Source organism: Aedes aegypti, chromosome 2 (assembly GCF_002204515.2).
Source record: "Aedes aegypti strain LVP_AGWG chromosome 2, AaegL5.0 Primary Assembly, whole genome shotgun sequence".
NCBI classification, from domain to species: domain Eukaryota; kingdom Metazoa; phylum Arthropoda; class Insecta; order Diptera; family Culicidae; genus Aedes; species Aedes aegypti.
Window position 1 is genome coordinate 367,401,163 of NC_035108.1, and position 19,743 is coordinate 367,420,905.

The 19,743-nt window shown below is 35.8% G+C and overlaps 2 protein-coding genes across 3 annotated transcripts in view; one reads left to right on the forward strand and one right to left on the reverse strand.

Annotated features, from left to right (window-relative positions):
• The window catches only part of LOC23687858 (CD63 antigen), a 246,870-nt gene that overhangs the window by 135,619 nt on the left and 91,508 nt on the right, over nucleotides 1-19,743 (forward strand). The window lies entirely within an intron of this gene.
• LOC5577628 (dynein light chain 1, axonemal) lies at nucleotides 3,555-5,640 on the reverse strand. 2 transcript variants are annotated; one of them, XM_021846562.1, is made up of 4 exons: nucleotides 5,351-5,640; nucleotides 5,141-5,252; nucleotides 4,765-5,069; nucleotides 3,555-4,696 (listed from the first exon to the last, which is right to left on the reverse strand). In XM_021846562.1, the coding sequence occupies exons 1-3, from the start codon at nucleotides 5,503-5,505 to the stop codon at nucleotides 4,776-4,778; spliced, it is 561 nt and encodes a 186-aa protein (XP_021702254.1). In that variant the 5' UTR covers nucleotides 5,506-5,640; the 3' UTR covers nucleotides 3,555-4,696; nucleotides 4,765-4,775. The 2 variants fall into 2 exon arrangements, with proteins under 2 accessions (XP_021702254.1, XP_001656626.1); XM_001656576.2 differs by having other exon boundaries at nucleotides 4,692-5,069; nucleotides 5,351-5,639.

Genomic DNA, 19,743 nt, shown 5'->3' on the forward strand with positions numbered 1-19,743 from the left:
TTTAAATGTCATGGTGGTTCGAATGTTTTTCTAGTAAGAGACTTTCATTCTAAATATCATATCTTAAAAATCGATTGAGGGTTTGAAAAGTTATGGCTGTTTGTTGGTTTTCAACGTAAAAATTGTAATTTTTGCTCAAGCTATCACTGCATTAGACCATACGAAGATTAAATATTATTCAATTTTTCATGTAGGAGCGTTTCTAGGCATATAATAGGGATGCTTTGAGGAGTATTAGTTTTTGCTTGAAAGCTTCGAAATAATCTATGTGACAAAAGTTCGGCGAAAGGCCCATAGTGCGGCAAAAGTTCGAATCAGCGGGGTAAAAGTTCAACCGAAGTAAAAACTTACGGATAAATTTGCAAATTACCTCAAATCCACATATAATTTTCAAATTTAGCGCAATTTGCCTGATCGTGCGAAAAATCTCACAAAAATTTCACATTTACACATAGTTTTGCGAAAAACCGTTATTTTTGAGTATATTACAATTAACCAGCGTTGCGCGAACGATTAGCACTTTTTATATAAGATGTAAAAGTATAGTATCGCACTATAAAAACAATAATTGCTATTGTTATTTTGTTGTTGAGTCAAATTTAATTTACCAAAATGTGGTTGAGAAAAAGGCAGGCTTTCTACCATTTAAATAAACCCCTATAGGTAGGGTGCCGGTGCCATTAGTGGACTACCTAAGCTATGAAAAATCATAACAAAATAACGGAAAGCCTTAACAGAGATCTTTTGGCGTCAACAGAAAGATTTCAACCTCTACTATATGGGAAAAATATAAGAAGAGTGATAAACCTAATTTTTTAAACTAAAATCGCTTGAGCCACTATTGGTACATGTGTTCCAGTAGTTGCGCTAGTGCTCCAGTAGTAAACGTTCGGGAATGATACTAGGAATTTTGAACAAAATGGCAAATTTTTACATAGGTTTAACATTTTTTCCTCGGAACAGCAACTAATACCTTTCGAATGAAGCATAAAGATCATCTCTGGGACTTTTCTTAATTTTTATACGTCCATTTTAAAACTGCTTCCATCCGTTGATCCACTACTGGAACACGACGGCAACTATTGGTGCGAGAGAGCAAATCTTTTGCGTAAACTTAATTATTTATATGACTTTATGATAGAATAAAAAGCTGAAATTTGGCAAATCGACTAAACTAGAAGCGATCTTTCCACCAAAAATAACACATGTCGTTTTTATCGAAATATGAACGTTTTATTCCATAGTCCAATCTACTGGTACATTACAACCATTGGCACCGGCACCCTACATTCAAATATTTTTTTTTTTTCTATCTTTATTAACGAGATTTTTAGCCCTGGGCTAGTTCATCTCGGGTACATTCAAATATTTTATTATCTTCAAATTAATCATTCTATGGACCGATGCACGAGTTCACTATTTGACGTTTTAGCGGTGCCGTGCTATTAACGTAACCATGGCAACGAGTGAATTCGACACCGCTCAAACGTCAAATTAGTGAACTCGTGCACTGGTCCATTACAGACGCGCATGACAAACACGCCCCGCATGGTGCACTAGCTTGTTACAAGCTAGCATGAAGATGGTCGAAGTGAATGTTTTTCTACTCTTCGCGAAGAGCAGGCAGCGTGGACCGTACCGCTCACATTACCGAGCGATAGAAAATCACCCAATGATAGCGTCGGGAGATACAGCGATCCAAAAATCAATCCCGAACGGTTTTTCGTATTCATTCGCAGATTTTGTTTTAATACCTAGGAAAATTCATCGTGCAACATTGCAATTAACCCAGCCCACTGCTAAGTAGTCATGTTTTTGTAGTGATCATCAAACTCAAGAGTAATTACTCTTGGATCGATAAACTAACTTTGTTCACTTTTCTGACTTGAGACTATTTGAATAAGTTTTCGAGAGTTTATGGCTGGTATAAAGTATGCCTGTCATAAAAGTGTCGATATTTTGTGTTTCGGGCGGCTAACTTTTGCCCCACACTAGATTCGAACTCTTGCCCCACCAGTGGGGCAAAAGATCGTTTAAGACAATAAATTTTGAAACTATTATAACTAAAAACTCCTAATGTAGTTCAATGAAATTTCTATCAGAATTGTTTACTGACTATTCACCTAATATTCAATATGAATTGTACACAATTTCAGCCTCAAATAAGCACTTTTGAGTTCTTAGTGATTCTTAGAAATTTTAGTTTTCTCCCATACTGTAATGACATGCACATATGGTATCCCATTTACTCAATGCCTACTTTTGTCGAATATTGGTTTGACTTTATTAACGAGATTTTTAGCCCTGGGCTAGTTCATCTCGGGACCAACGGCTTTACTTCCCTTCCGAAGGAAGTCGTCACTATAACTTTTTACGTCATAAGTGACTATGTCGGGGATGGGATTCGATCCCAGGTCCTCGGCGTGAGAGGCGAGTGTTCTAACCACTACACCAGGTCCGTCCCCTATTGTCGAATATTACAAATATGCAGTAATGGGCAGCATAGTAAACCTTAATTTTTGTTTCTAGTATGGTTCCATGAGTCGATATCGAATCATGAAACATCGACTAATGGAGGTTTCACCTCACAAATCCTGCCATTAAATGCTGTGTCGAATTATTGATATAATTAGATATTTTCATAAAAAAAATGCCAATTGGTCTATATTATCTGGAAAATGTCCTGAAACAGACATGAACATATTTGAACCGGCATTTTTCAACAGCATAGGGGAAAAGCAACAATTTTCAACCCAGCACAAATTTCGACTCATTCATACGACTTTGGTTTACTTTGTATGAAAATTGACACTAAATTCTTGTATATCTTAAATTAGTGCTTTTCCCCTATTTGATGGCGAGGTGAAGTTAACCGAGACCACTAGTTTTTCATAAATATTTGTAAGACTCATTTCCCATCTGTCATTCATTATTAAAATCAAGGGCAGTGAAGGTTAAAATCCCCTGCATAAGCCATACATGCAGAGCTCTTTTTTATATCAGTGTGTTAAGGTTCCGGTATCAATAGAGAAGCACTTAGAAATAAACCTAATCAACAGAGTTGAAATTTTATGCAAACTTGATTTATAGATTTTTTACAGGGGGTTCTTAAAATAACTGAGATGGGCAAAAATGTGGTCAATTTCGGAACGGTGTAACTTTGCCAAACATTGACCGATTTTAATTCTTCAATAAGTTCTGGCAGTTGCCCTATTCACGATAAGACATCGCTTGATATGGTTTGGTGTTACAAACGAGGTTTCCCTGGGGCACTTAGCGATGCCTTGAGTCCAGGACTAATTTTTAATTTATAATAGAATTAGTGAGCCCGGCAAACTTCGTCTTGCCATCAAGTAGGCTGTTGAAAAATTGGCATGCAATCTCCTATACAAAATGACACATTAGTTTTCTCTGGCGTTTAAGACTATTCCAAAGACTTTCATAAACTTTTTCTACGTACGAATACGTTGGAACCCTAGACGAATGCAACAGTGAAAGAATCAGGTAAATCCGTTGACTCAAGTTATTTCGTGACATACAAACATCATTCCATTTTTATTTATATAGATTATACATGATGAGTCAATGACTCAAGTCAAGGCAGACTTGATGAAAATCACTAGTTTTCTTTTGTTACGTACAATCGATCTTTCCGTAAAAAATGTGGGAAAAGGACCATAGTATTCTATGCATTTCATTTTCATTTTTGGTGGTAAAATTGAAAAGATGCGTATTTTAATACTTAATTTACAATCAGAATAAAAGTGAGCAAGGTAAATAAGCATGAATTGATTCTCATTAGATTTTTGTCACGATTGATGAAATGCGAAAATATGTTTCGCTCAATTACGCGCTTTTATCGCATGTTTGTTCATTTTTTAAGAGCTGTCACTGTGAGCCGGGCTCACTCTGACATACAGAAATTCCATGTCGGTTTCTCCCGTCGAGGTTTTAACTAATGGTACACCCTCAACCATTAGTACAGGCACCCTATCAGTAAAATTTCCGTTGAATGCTGTAGTTAATCGAATTGCTCAACTTTATATGAATTTTGAAAGAAATAATATTAGAATTCTTCCTCTTCATGCCGGTCGGTTAAAGAGAGAACTTTCAAGTTTTATGTATGTATGAATGAGGGATTTATTTGTTTCATTGAAAAAAAAAAATGATGGTATGTAAAGTTCATCAGTTCAGTGTTGTCAAGTTGATGTCACTAACGATGACAGAGTCCTGCGAGAAACCTTAACTTGTTTTATCCTACGAGGTCTTTTCAAACTCAATGTTTCCGCTTCCCATATTCAGACTTTCTGCTTCCCCTTCCACAAGAAATTACATCGTTTGCTGCATACAGACATTCAATGGCAGAAAAATGTACAAAAGCTTGAATGACAGATTTATGACGGTTTTTACACCATCGTTTGGAATCTGTTAAAAAAAGACTTGTCATATCTTCCTGATTTCGCAAGATATGAAAAAAAAGGTAAACCATCGTTGATCCGCTGCTGTCTGTTTTAAATTCAAGCGACATCCACAAGGGTTACCATATTTGCTTTCACCGGAAAGAGAACTTTTTTCAATTCTTTAGAATAGAGTTTTGGAAATATATTTTTTAGTATTCTCACAAAAATTTGAGCTGACACCATGTTCACATCATGTACGTCTGGTAACCCTAACCGCCATGCAAACATATATCACGCTGGAAATACTCGGAATATTTATATTCACATTGAAATAAAAACATAAAATAAACCATGTAACACAAACCCGGAAAGCTGTCAATCTTCATCCGCTAGCAGAGCTTCCCCGTCCAGCTTTTTCAGGAACGGTAACCTTTTCAACACCTCTCGCTGATAGGCGACCCCATCGATGTTCTCGACCAGAGGGTTCCCAACGAACAGTAGTTCCTCCAGAGTGGGGACCGCCTGCAGCTTGTTGAATTCTCCCCACTCACGGATCGAGTTGTTCCCAATGTAGAGCACTTTGAGACGCTTCAGATTTTCGACACCCTTCAGCTTGTCGATGAGATTGTAGCTGACCCACAGCTCTTCCAGTGTTTCACCGACCACTTCCTGGAAGAATGATTTGCATTTTGTGGGGTGGTGAAAAGTTCGTTTGAGAGAATGGTTCTAAAGCAGCTTACAAGTCCGGTCAACGTTTTAATGTAATTTCGTCCCAGGGATAGGATACGAAGGTTTTTCATCCCATTCAGTCCGACGATTTTGTCGATCATGTTTGATGATAAACTGAGCTTTCTATGTAAATTTGATTGAATTTGTGACAAATGAAAAACGGATTTGTTTCAACGATAAGCTATTCAAGCCGGTAATGCAAACGGAATTCAAAATCTTACTCGCATTCTACCAATGTAGACAATGTGCCATCCATCTTTTCTATTGGGGGCCATTGGAACTGCAGTTGAATATCTTTTGCCGTAGTCGGGTCTTCTCCAGCTCGTTCCGTGGACCAACGTTGCAGGGCTTCCTTGATGGTTGTTGCACGGGCCATGTTTGACACGTTCGTTGGTTAGAAACGAAAGGCTACTGTGGTTTCGCCACTAGGGTGGGCAAAATAAATTTAGGTAGGTGGTAGGGGAAGTGGTGGTAAAATGAATCGGGATGGTAAAATGAACACCTTGCTGAATACAGAGAGAAAACAAACTTTATTGTATTTTTATAATGCACGGACATTTCGGAGCATACATTCTAGTGTTCATGTTGATATGGAGGTCATTTAAAAAAAGCTATCAATGATAAACAGAAAAAAACTCAGGAAAATCACGTTTGAAAATTTGATTTGATGATCGAAAAATCATTGTGCTACATGGAATGAAAGATACGTTTATTTAAATCATTTTTTGTTGAGCACATCTGCTTTCAAAAAATCGTTTAGTGGTTCCGCCAAACCAATAAATCAGGATTGGTAGCAGGTCTTTTTTTAGCGACTTGAACTCTATTTCAGAGCAAGGCTCTGAAAAGTCTCTAAAATCTTTTTTAAACCTCAATGTTCTCTAAAATCACTATTTTCCTTCACCTTTTCCGAATTCTGATGCGATATACCTTACCAAGAAATTTCTACATGGATAACTCTAAAAAATCTTCAAAACAATTTTCCAGGATTTCCTTCAGAGATTTTTCCACAACTTTCAGTTTTTCAGTAGTTGCTTTTTCCGACTCATACAGGAGTTCTTCCAAGAAAATCTCCAAGGGTTTATTTGAGTATTTTTTTGAAGAAATTCGTTAAAGGTTTTTCAGGAATTCCAACCAGAATTTCTCAATGAGTTCCTACGTCGATTTTTTTTTCAGTTATTTTTCCAGCCATTTTCACATAAACTCCTTCGTAAATTCATTTACGAATTATCTCAGAAATTACTCTAAAATTCTCCCAGAGATGATATTTGGATATGAATTCTTTCACAAACTTTCCAATACATTTACGAGCGATTTATCAGAAATTTCTTCATGTTTTTTAACGTTTTATCCACGATTGCTTTTTCAGGCAATGTGTGAGTATTTTTTCAAGCAAAATTTTCAAGGATTCTTCATAATTTCATTTGAGGTTTCACGCCAGCATTTGAGGTTTCACACACACTTTATAAATTATTCCGAGCATGCATGAACTACTGAAGGTTTCTGGGTTCGATTCCTGGTTGTTCCATGATCTTTCCGTAATGGAAATTTCCTTGACTTCCCTGGGCATAGAGTATCATCGTACCTGCCACACGATATACTAATGCGAAAATGGCAACTTAGGCAAAGAAAGCTCTCAGTTAATAACTGTGGAAGCGTTCATTGAACACTATGCTGAGAAGCAGGCTCTATTCCAGTGACGAAATAATACCAAGAAGAAGAAGATGGGCTCAATTGATTCTTTGATTTAGCAATAATTTCCAGAAAATTGTTCAGGGATTTCTCTAAAAATATCTTAAAAATGTTTTTGATAATTTCCAGGAAACATCCCTGGAACAAATCCGGAATGAATTGTTTGAGAAAATCTTTGTGAAACATTTTCATAGAATTTATGCTAGACTTTCTGAAGGAGGAGTAATCTCTGGAGTAATTTTTAATGATATCCTCTGAAAAATTCGTGGTGGAAATCTTGGACAAACTGTTGTACAATTTTGCTAACAAAAAGTAACAATCTTTCATTCATGACGTGATATTAAATTCGTATCATATGATTTACAACAAAAATTGACACAATACTCCAGAATTTCTAGGGTATAGTGCATCATACTACATATGCATAACTGAATATATTAGTAAGGAACCTACTGTTTGTAGTTTATGGGAAAAGCATAGCACATTTGACTATTTGGCACCTTTTCATAGAGAAAAGCCTGGTTTGCTGCTGACAAGTAGTTTCTTGGCCTAAATAAAAGCTTATCCAGCTTATTTATTATCTATTCAGTTGAAAACTGTTTTGTTCAACTCATATTTAAAAAAATGTTTTCTGGGCAGTGCCCTAACCCTGTTCTGCCCATGTTCGTTGAGTCTACATTTGCGTCACTGTTATTTTAAACGATTTAAAATATTTTATTCAAGATCCGAACCATGCCTCGCATTAGTATATCGTGTGGCAGGTGTGTGCGGGTTAGAACTCTTCCTATATCACACCGCATTCGAATCAGTACTCTGCATAACATGCTGAAAATGTCAATGTGACTCCGTCAACTATACGAACATGAGCAGTGCTGTGCTCGAAAAACATTGATGTTTCCATTGTATCCTTTTCGAAACATTTCTCCTTTGTTTTAACTTTTCCCTCGGTCAACAAAGAAAAGTTTCCAATAGCAAACTTACGGCACGTACCTACCAATATGGATGCACCTGATGCAGCTCGAAACAGTCACACAGACAGATCGAACTACGAACAAAGAAAGCCTTTTTTCATATCTCGCAAATCCTTTGACGATAAAGTTTGGAATAAAACATAATTGCCAATAAGCAAATAATACAGCTTCAATACTAATACTAATACTACAGGTTCTCGCGTAAGTTATAGTGGGGCAGTCTAAATGGTAAGAGTAAAATGTAACGGTACCGTATGTTGATTCGTATCAGCTTTGGTTGACCTAAAATGTTATTGGCATTACAAATTGAACAAACATTGATCGCAGGAGATTGCAAATTCTTAAAACAAAGTAACGGAATAAAACGTCTCGAAGAAGGAAAATTTTCATCAAAATTTCATTACCGCTATATAATGTGAAAGCTTCGAAACAGTGAGAGGCTGTTAGTAAACAACGTGGATTTTTTCAGACTTTTTTTTCTGGATTATAGTTATTTTTGAATGCTCGTGTTTTAAACAGAATATATCGGAAATGTAATTATATATTCAACAACTACACTCCAAATTTTGGATTTTGTTACAGTAAAATAAATTACAGAAACGACCTCAGCAAATTTCCTTTTGATTTATCAGTAAGTTCAACTGCAATAGCAGAATGCTTAGAAATTAAAAAAAAAAAAAAACAAATGTTAAAAACAGCATAAACTTATCATCATTCAGTCAACCACTACGATTTATATATAGAGTTTAAAGATTAAGAAGTCAACTGTCACACACCCCAAGATGCCTTGAATCGTTAATTAACTCAGTCACTGAAACATGCTGGCAAGATCAAATGTAATTCCATCCTTTTCTTCGAAGTCTACTCTTACTTAATGTTGCGGAAAATATGAGTACTAAATCATTTCCTCAAGAGCTCTCTTCTTGGTAAACCACCACAATTCCCTGCAGCGTAGCAGAAGCCCGGCATTACCTTGTGACAAAGACAGGTTTTACATACTAGATTCAATATAAAGGGCACAGAATCGTTCTGCACTTGACAATCTGCTATCGCTTCCAGGCACAAATCGAATCGAAACAAGGAGCTTTCTTTCTTCTGGTATGTTGTCGGGTTGTTTGGTGAATTTTTACCTCTATAAGTATATCCTGGCTCAAGCGATGCGTAGAAAGTACCGTGAAAGGGGTAGAATTATTCCCTTTTTTCGTTCTCTCTTACTTTTTTGTTACGCAAAGTTTTACATTCTTTGGACGTTTTTAATTTTGTGAAAAACTTAAGAAGGGTTTAATATACAGTGAACTCTCCAAAAGCTCGATATTAAAGTGACCATGGGACCAGGGATGAACACAAAACCAGTGCAAATGCAATCGAAGTAGCCATCAAAACCAACTTTTATTATGTTTATTGAACTCGATATCAAGATACGGAATGGAGACTGTTTATTTCAACAGTACTTAGTTTTGCTGATTTCTGGTAACATTGTTTACCTTTGTAAAGAATGTTTGGCTGTGTTGAAAGTTCTGTTGTTACTAACTAATCTCATGTTCTTTGAGTCCCTTATACTCGTTAGTTATAGATAGTTAGGTATAGAATTTGAGAATTTTTTAATTCAGTTCGGCAGGAATGTTAAGGTCGTCTAACTAACAAAATTTGCACATAGCTATATAAAACTCAATTATCACAAAATCCTTACGTTTTGAAAACTAAACAATAAAAGAATAAGAAAATCCATCCATGGAATCAAAAATGTTATACACTTCCGTTCAAGCAGTGTGTGAACCGTTGGCAGCGCAACGCCTGATGGTATTGATGCTGCTGCTGCTTTGTGATTAGGTTGACTGGCAGAATCGATGAACTGTGGTAAATAGTGGTCACAGTTCCCAAGCCTGTTCTCCACTGAATATTCGCGATGACGAAGGCAATTACAACAGTTGACCGTATGCGTGAAGCTCCGATTTCTTTACATGGCAAAGCATAGGAAGTCAATTTTCAAATGTTTCTAAAAAAATCAAAATATTATTTAATTTAATTCTGTTAAGTGTACGGGGTTGGATTTATGATAAGCTATAAAATCCGCAGAATATTGAGGAAAAAATATAAAAATCAGAATAATGTGTCTATAATGTAGCCCATTAAAAGTCTATCAACATGTACTGAAAAGAATTTAAATAGCTATTGTAAATAACTTTATATAAGCACTTGAAATTTCCCTTCCTATACTTTGCCGGGTGAAATTTTCGACGCTTCACGCATAGAGTAAACTTTTTCCAGATGGCAGCACCGTACCTTCGTTAGAGCGAAAAAGATTATAGTTCTTTTGATTTAAAAATTTGGTCGATCCAATGGTGAAAAAATAAACCATGTTTTTTAGGAGATGACCTTAAGCTTTTGCACGAGAGAGTACGTATTTGAACTATTCATGAGATCCTATCAATGTCACCCCGTTTAACGGTATATCTGTTCCCGGCAGCAATCTAAAGGTAACGGAATGCCACAATGCATTCGATTGTTTTACCTTACCTGCCACTCACGCAGAACCACCCCCAGGAAATCAAATGTGAAACGTTCCCTTGCCTTATGTTGCTCCTTTAAGTGGAACCACCCACTTCAACTGTCACTGGATTTTAAATAATGGAGTACAATTTACGGTGATATACCTGTTTTCATGGGAACACGCAGTAAATAACTTCAGCTGAACAAACGAGCAGCGGAGCTGGAATGTTTATCGGAAAATTCTGGTTGGTAAACGAGGAGAAACATCCGTGTCAGCCAATTAGGTAGTTTGTTATTTGGGGGTTTCGGAGAAATTTGACAAAATTTCCGTTACGAACTAAAATATGTCGCTTTATTTAGAATTAATGTGCGGCTTCCATATGAATGGAGTTCACGTAAAATTTAGTATTATTACCATACACGACGGTTCTTTGTCTATGATGGTTTTCATTTAGAACCGTTTTGCGAGTAAATTGCATACAACTTGAATTTTTATGATTTTTATTTCGTTTATTTGTGTTATTGTCGAATCTTTTCATCGTTTACATAACTTGTAATCGAGTAAACGATATATAGCTGGACAGCTATACTTTTAATTAAAATTTCATTAAATTATTCTTTTTTGTTCTTTCGTTTTAATATACAAATGTATGCCATATGACACACCAACTGACGGTATAGTGTGAATTACATGGGGGGAGCATTATTATGATTTCCGTACATTGCGCGACATTGAATTCAGATTTAATATACTAAAATATGTGTTTTTTAATATTCCGCATAAATAGGAACGCATTTCCTATATACGCGGAACGCAATTCCGCAATAATAAGGAAAGTCCAAAGTGAAAAAATGTACGTTTAATTTCAGTATACTTCAGTATACTCTAGATGAATGAGCACCTTACATTGCAATATATGACAATATTAGGGATTTTGGTCAGTTTTTGATTGGCTGTGGTTTTGAAAATCGTTTTGAATATGTTTTTCACACATTGGCTTAACATCCCATGTAGGTGGTGGCATATCAAGCCTCATAAATTCCCATATCATGGCTAAATGATTCAAACGTTTTTGGATAACTTGATCACATGCCAGGTTGTTTTGGATACGCTGTTCCCCATGGAAAGGCGCATTTCAAACTTAATGAATTTGTAAATCAGGTCTACAATAAAAGAATAGTTCAAGAGTTTTTGGATGACCTGGTCACATACTGGGGATTCGGGATTTCGGATAATTATTTTGCAAACCAAGCTCAAAGGAAGATCAGTTTGTGTAAAGATTTGTGACGTGTTTTCTGAGTTAAATATTTACTCCGCAGAACATCGCAGATAAGTTTCTGCCAAGAGTCGATGTAGCAAAGTATTACTTTCATTGAATCTTTTAAATTTTTTAACTTACTCATCCACTCTTTCTTTCACTAAAATATATATTTTCTCATTATCTCACATGCAGAAAACTATGCTTTTCATCCCAAAACTATAAAATCATATTTCTTCACTTCCCCCACATGTGGCTCCGTTTGGCACATGCCGTTTGAGCTTTCATTAAGTGCCTCAATTTTGAAGATATACATCCTCCACATTCAGTATAATGTATACATAAGAACAATCGTCTTCAGTAGTATACTCAGCACATAATTGATCAATTTGAATTTCGTAATTAAATTTAAAAAAACTGCGGCGTCTATGGTTAAATTGTAGGTATTTATTACTATAAAGGATGTTCGGATCCTCCAGTACTTCACCAAATGATCACTAATGTTTATAAATGAAAAACAGCATTAGTTATCTTTCAATCATGCAAATGATTTTTTTTAGAAAAATAAAGTATTGATGGATTGTCCACATTTACAGTTGTTCCAAATCTCTCAAAGGGTCAAACAGTACACACTTAATTTGTTTCGCCGATTGCGGCGAAAATAATTGCTCGGTAAAAATTCAAAGTGTCAATTGAGCTGCGAAATGTTAAATCAACCCTGCTGTCAAAATTTGACGAAAGGATCGGTAATCCGTTGCAGAAAATCTCGGCATAGCACTACCGAAACTCAGCAAATGATAATTTTTTGATTGAAATAAAAATAAGCTGAAGAAAATTATATATACATTTTTTTTATAAAAAAAATAAATCTCGCAAACTTATTCATATTGAGTCAAGTCAAAAAAGTATACAAACTTACTTTATCGATCCTACGTGTTTCGCAGAGGAAATTCTACATGTTTTGCTCTGAACCAACTCGATTTTTCACTTTTAGAACGTTTAATTTTCGGATTTACAAAACGTCAAAAGTAAAATTTTCAACTTTCGCAACCTAACCACTAGGGTAACCAATATAATTTGGACCCCTATATATTTTGGACCCCCTGGCCCATTTTCCTGGAAATTTGCCAGTTTAAATCGAAAAACCAACGCAATTCGCATGACATTTGGAAAGATAGGACTATTCCGTACTTGCATCAACCGCTTGTACATAGAAAATGTGTTTATTTTATCTGAAATTAATTAAATTTAATCAGTTCATCCATGCAACTGTTACAACACGTTACACACAGAAATTGAAGCCGTCAGAATTTTTTCAATTGTAAACAAAAACTTATTTCAGGTTTCTGAACTAAAAGCGTAGAATTTCTTTTGTTTCCCATTGTCAATCGATTGATTACACTATGAGGAAGCATATTATACAATCTTTGTCGTGAAATTTGTCGCCATACGATAAAAAAATGCCGGGGGTCCAAAATATATACTTTGAGGGTCCAAAATGTATTAGTGTGTCCAAAATAATGAAAAACAGTGCTTCACAATTTAATTATTTTCGACGTTTTTTGAACTCTACATGACCGTATAGGCATTTTTATCTCGTAGAGGAATTTTTTCTTTACATTTTGGCATGTTCTTTGACTTGGTTACGCTGTGCAATTAATTAATTGGGACAAAACACTAAAATCACTTCCTTAAAGGGTCCAAAATACGACCGTTACCCTACTTTCGCAACCTAACCACTACTTTCGCCGCCCCACTGCATGGAGAGACAAAATGACTCAACCACGAATCAAAACAAAACACTTCTTGAGTCGATTTTACACTCGTAGAAAAACGTCGCAAGTAACTGAATAAAACGTCTTATCATTTTGTCATAAAATTCTTGTGTGAAATAATAGGAACTCTATAGTTTTTGAACGTGAGCTCATTGTATGCAAAATTTAAGCAATGTACACGCCGAAAAAATGTTAAAAAGGTGATTCTTTTTAAAACAGTTTTAGAAGACAGGTTGTGATTCTTCTGAATTAATTTTCTCAAAACCGTATGGAAGTTACTTACGTCGATTTGAAAAAGTAATCGAGAAATATAGTCAAATTTAATGTATGTTTTACATTAAGACCTGTACTCGAAAAATAAATGCACCAGTCAAAAATGTTTGTCAAAAATTTATTTTAAGTCGGCTTCTATGTTGCGGCATAATTACTTTTCTTCGCTGAAAGCCCGCAGCTTTCTTTTAAGACCGCTCATTACATTTTGTGCAATGGTGGAGTCAACCTTCTCGGTCACTTTCATCCATGCTTTCTTCAATTACAGCTCGTTTTTAAACACCTTGAACGATTTTCGAGCTTTGGCCTTCATTCGTCTTTCCACCAGACGAATTTTTGGTGAATTGTACAAAAACAACGTTATTGTCCATGTACCAATCCAATGTCGATCGCGCGTAATGGCATGATGCCAGATTCGGCTAAAATAATGTCTCCGTGAGACCGCAGAAAGGGCAACAGACGCTTCTGGAGGCACTCTTTGCGGTAAATTTCGCTGTTGATGGTACCCCTTGTAATGTACGGTTTACTCAGTTTACCTCATTGGCATATGGCCTGCCAAAGCAAGTATTTTTTGGCAACGTAGAACTGTAGCCCCTGTATTTGCTTTGCGTCTGCCTTGATGTAGGTTTCATCATCCATAACCTCACATTTCGGTTTCGTTGACTAATCTCGATACAGCATCCTTGCGCGGGATTTGACCGCCGTGGTTTGGTGCCTTCCGGACCTTGAATACACGAAGCCCAGGTGGATCACTTGGCCTTCCGAGCCGCGTCGCGAATCGAAAGGTTCGGATTACGCTTGAAACAATTCAACACCTTCCGGGCCTTCACAGGGTCAGATGTATTCAATTTTCTTCCACTTCCAGCCCGCCGCTCGGTCGGCTTCCCTTTCGGCAGATGATAAAAACATTTGTCTATAAGCGTCTTTTCATGGGTTCTTACTATCAAACAAATAAGCCTAATTAAAACGATTTCTACCGATAACTCCTTTACTTTAAGAGATAGAGAGGTGCGATGTTCAGCAAAAAAACACGCGTTTTAAGATATTTAACAACTTTGTATAAGTCATGAAAAATGTTAAAAAATCTTAGTAAAAATTTATGAGCAATAATGATTTTAAACGCTTTTTTTCATACGGCATACAATCTGTCATGTGTACAATCTGTTAAAATGTTCGTAACTCTTTTACAAGATTTTTAACATTTTCCATGTCTTCCACAAAGTTGTTAAATATCTTAAAACGCGCTGAACATCGCACCTCTCTATCTCTTAGAGTAAAATAGTTATCGGTAGAAATCGTTTTAATTAGGCTTATTTATTTAATAGTAAGAACCCATGAAAAGACGCTTATAGACAAATGTTTTTATCATCTGCCGAAAGGGAGCATATGGTACTTTCATGATTTGTAAGAGTTGTCTGCGCCATTTTGCGCCGAAGACAGTTATAGAGACCTAAACTACCCCTTAAAAAAGAGTAATTCATCAATAACTTTGTTACTTCAAAAGATAACGTGTTTTGATAAAAAATATGATTTTTAGTGGCCATTCACATACAACAGTATATAGCTCAAAAAGTATAAGAGATAGAAAAATCATGTCTTCGACAAAGTTGTTTCAAATTATCCATTCTATTGATGCACCATATGTCTATCCTAATGTTTTGAAAAAATAGTTTTTCTATCTCACTGCTAGGTGAATTGGTCACAAAACTTTTTGCATCAAAAGATGCGCTTTAATATACCAAGAAACTTCACTGAACAAGCTATATCGCTAAAATCAACGGTTTGGGCGCTATTCAAAAAGCGCATGAAATCGACAAAATAAAACACAGTGCCTTGGTTCAAACAACATGTGATCAACCTTTTTTGAGATTGTACCTACCATAAATACCGGAGCAGTTGTATTAGTAATTGATTTCAAAATTATTTCGTATTATTATTCTTAAAAAAAAAAGCGTTCAATGAAATTTCACATAATTCATAGCTCACAGGTCATCATTTGTTGAAAATGTAAGTCTTTTAGGCTTAGTGTAAGATCATTATTGCAATCCCATGTCATGTTATTAACCATGGGTAAATTTTGGTAAAGTTGAGATTTTAATTTGGACTCTGTGCTTTTGAAAGGAATATAGTTTTTCAACTCATTAATTGTGCGCTGTTGTGCCTCGTGTATCTCGCAAACCATTAGTAGTCACTCATACAATATTGAGCCTGGCTCTTGGCTCGACCTAGCGTTCTCGACGAAAAATAGCAACTTAAATATTTATGATGCGCTTCAGCTCCCGCAAAATGAAAAGTTTTGTGATGCTGCAGTTAGTCTGCACTTTTCGCATGCATCTCTTGGAATTGTATCTGAAGTAGAAACAATTATTTATTTTAGTGATCACCGTTTCTCAATTCATGCTTCAAAATTTATCAAGAAGATAGTCGTGAGCACAAATATTTTTTTTTGTTTTCACTTTCCGTGCATTTACCAATCCTGGTAAATAAATGATGAATTACGGGTTTTAAAACGAACGTAGAGCTGGTTGAATTAACAGTTAGGGGGATTAGGGGCATAATAAATACCCTGGGCGAAATGGACACCCCCTCAATCTCTGAGAATATGTATAATTCATCAAAAGTTCATTCACTGAAAATGTATTGCATTTGAAATGTTTGGCGGTAAAAAAGTTTATGTTTTGCTTCAATTGTGCTATGCATTTTGACTTTAAGTTTTTCTCTGTTTCAAATTGGCATATAAGCAAGGCGGCGGGACAATCTATTTTTTGAGAAAAACAACGAACCCAGAGATGTTCTTTTTAGCTCTTATGATAGAGGGAGAGCCCTTTTACACATCGGAACAACTGACAGACATTAAATATTTTGGAATCATTAAATTTCATGCAAGTGTTCATTTTGCCCCGATACCTTTTTACCAGCCTTGTTTTGGACCTAATTTTCTATCTCATTTTTCAGACATATGATATGAGTTTTATTACCATGAATGAATGTAGCACGTCGTACTAATATCAAACTTGCTTGATGTGTCCATTATGCCCCGAATTTCCCTACTGGTTATTTTACTGACTCTGCATAAGTTGTGACGGCGAATACAGTTTGTTTTAATTCAACAGTAACCCTGATCAATTAAAGAGTCATACTTATTCTAAATTTACCAATTTTCATTCTGTTAGTACCTTCTATTGCAAATCTGATTGCTACTGAAAATCAGGAGCAAATTTTCGTTTCCTACCAAAGATTTCTTATTGTTACAAACAAAATTTATTGTGGGTGACGAAGAAAGCTCTGCTTCAAACAATCGAATTAATCAAACACATTTGAAAACAGTTCAAACTACGTTTAGTTAGAAACAAAACGGTGTTTAGTTTTTTTGTTATACTTAACTGTTCGGTTCTATTCCGGATGATCAATCCAGAAAACGAATACATATACAGCCATAGTGGTATCACAAGCATAAATGCTCATTATTCAAAAACAGTTGTACCGATATGTATGTTATGCTTTTTCTACAACAGACCCTAAACCTTTCCTAAAAGGAAATGATTAAACATGCAGAAAATTGCAGTAGCTTGAGATATTTACGACAGCTTAGACCACGTGATTGTCTTCCAAGGAATGTCGGAATATCTCTGGAATCAAATGACCAAAAATCTTAATCAGGGAAAATTGAAGATTTTTGCTCACTTATCAAAAAGTGGGACAAAAATATGCTAAAACAAAGAAGTAAAAGCGCAATTTAATTTATTTTTGGGAATGAAATGTAGTACTTACGTTTTACGGGTAAACGCTGCTGTGATATTTATTTTACTTCTATAGTGTAGTAGATATATGCATTTGTCATAGAAAAGGAAATTATGGCTAACACGGTCTAACTGTGATTTTATTGCCATTCCATCCTAGAGAGAAGCTTCTTCAGAAACATGCAAGGATATTTCCCCCATAACATGCATGATAAATTGGCCTATCAACTTAACGTCACAATTCTGTTTCAGATTTATGCACAATCATCCCTTTCTTACCCACATCGACCGCTTTCACCAGTGTGGGCTGAAATCCACCCCACCAAGGAATGACAAATTGCTTTCGACAAGGCACTTGTTGCTTGTAACTAAACGGTATAGATTTTTTTTTGCTACACAGAATTCAACTATCATATGGTTGTCCATCCCTATTGCCACCCACTGTTTTCTGGACAGTGCCCCATTCGCGTGGGATCACTCCAACAAACAAGGTCTTCTCTCGCTGTTTACCAGTCTTGTTTTTGTTCGTTGCGATTCCTATTCAGTTCAGCTACAGAGCTACACAGTTTCAGGAGCTTGTTTTCAATTTCGCGCCGCAGGAAATGGCGTTCTGCAGATTGCTTCCTAAGTCCTGTAACGATTTCGAGGAAAAACTGTTTATTCGTAATGGTGGACGTTGGGTATATATTTTTCTCTATCCCACGCAATAAAACGAAGCTTATCGATGGACTCGATCGTGCCATCGGTTTCTAGTACAGACTTTCAATTTTCATTAACTTTTACTCAAACAAATGCGACAAATGGTTCAATTAACATATTCTTTTCCTTCTCAAATTACGAATCGAGTTGAATATGTTTCAGTTTGCCTAACAATACAAAATGGTAATGTCCTTGCTTATCACTCAGTGACCGGCAAAACGCGATAAACGTGACTTTCTGACAATGAAAGGCACATCGTACAATATGAGGATTCGAGCTCAGTTACGATACACATCTATGCAAAAGTTTGAGGTCACCTAAAAAAATACCAAATTATTTTGTCCATATCTTCGTGGTAACACGTCTTGTTGAAACTCTCTATAGTTAATTCAAGAGACAACGAGTTGGTGTTACTTCGAAGGTATTTTGAAACAAACTTGTTTTTTTTTTTAATTTGTTTACAAAAAGTTTACATCAAGTTGTAACACTTTCCAAAACTAAAACTACAAATATTTGGCTAGTTTTCTCAGCGTTGGATCGACAACAAATTCATTAGGTGCGGCACTAGCACTCTAACTCTGTACTATTTGAAGACCAGTTGCAAAATATTGGCATAAAAAAATAAAAAAAAATCTTTAAATAATTGAGAAAATTATTCAAGTCATCGTACGAAAGTTCGGGGTCACGCCTTAGTGTATTGTGCAAAAGTTTGGAGCCATCTGCGATACCAAACGTTCTTGTTAATATCTCCACCGTTTTTCGTTTTATTTGAAATTAAATCAGTGATTCTTACAAAGTTGGTATGTTAATTTAATAATCTACACTTCTTTGCAAAAATTTGGAGTCTCCACCTAAAAAACATACAAACGAGTTTTGGCAAATTTTCTCAGCATTGGATTAACCAAAATAATTCGGCAATAGAACGGTGATCTCATATTCTTCGAAAAGCATTTGCAAAAATTTAGCGGAAAAATCTGAAAGCTATTAAAAATTAATATAACAATCATTCAAGTCAACGTGCCATATGTTTTAGTATGATGTATGGTGCCAAAGTTTGGAGTCCCCAAACTTTTACACAGGAGTGTACATATCTGCGACCGCTAAAGTAACGTTATTGTCCGGAGCTGGTCAGTCTATGTGTCCCGTTACCATACGAACGATGCTTGCCTGCGATCTGGGATCAGGGATCTGTATCCAGGATGATATTAGTAAGCAAACACACGAAGCAGACACGTTTGAAGAAGATAATGTCATGTGTGCAAATTATGACGTGTTTGCGAAAGGGGAGGATGGCATGTAATGAATAGACGTGTGAAAGTTGGTCTCCAGGATAGCTTTCACGTTGCATAGCTAGCGCTGGATGGTAGGTATGACAGAATAGTAATTTTGAATGATGGAATGATCAGTTGATGGTCTTGTAATTCATGCAATTAATGACAGAATTTTTAAAGATACACACAATCCGAAATCAGATTCTATCCCAGAAATTGTATCAGAAATTGGTTTCAGAATTATTTTTCGTTTTTACATTGTTGAAGGAATATGGAATTTGATTCAGTAATGTTCTTTTCGTCATCTTAAAGATAGAAATAATTCATTTCTCACTGTAGAGTTTCCAAAAATTTCACTTTCCTCAGAAACTTACAAATGGATGGACAACTTAAGTTTTGTACGAGGAAATTCTAACTGAGAAATGACATTTTACTACGAAAAAGAAAAAA

What these genes read in the sequence shown, in the direction of transcription:
- LOC5577628 (XM_021846562.1), bottom strand. Translation starts at nt 5,505, where the DNA reads ATGGCCCGTGCAACAACCATCAAGGAAGCCCTGCAACGTTGGTCCACG. An exon ending in TCTACATTGGTAGAATGCGA is followed by an intron (nt 5,253 to 5,350) that starts GTAAGATTTTGA and finishes AAATTTACATAG; the next exon opens with AAAGCTCAGTTTATCATCAA. An exon ending in TTAAAACGTTGACCGGACTT is followed by an intron (nt 5,070 to 5,140) that starts GTAAGCTGCTTT and finishes TCATTCTTCCAG; the next exon opens with GAAGTGGTCGGTGAAACACT.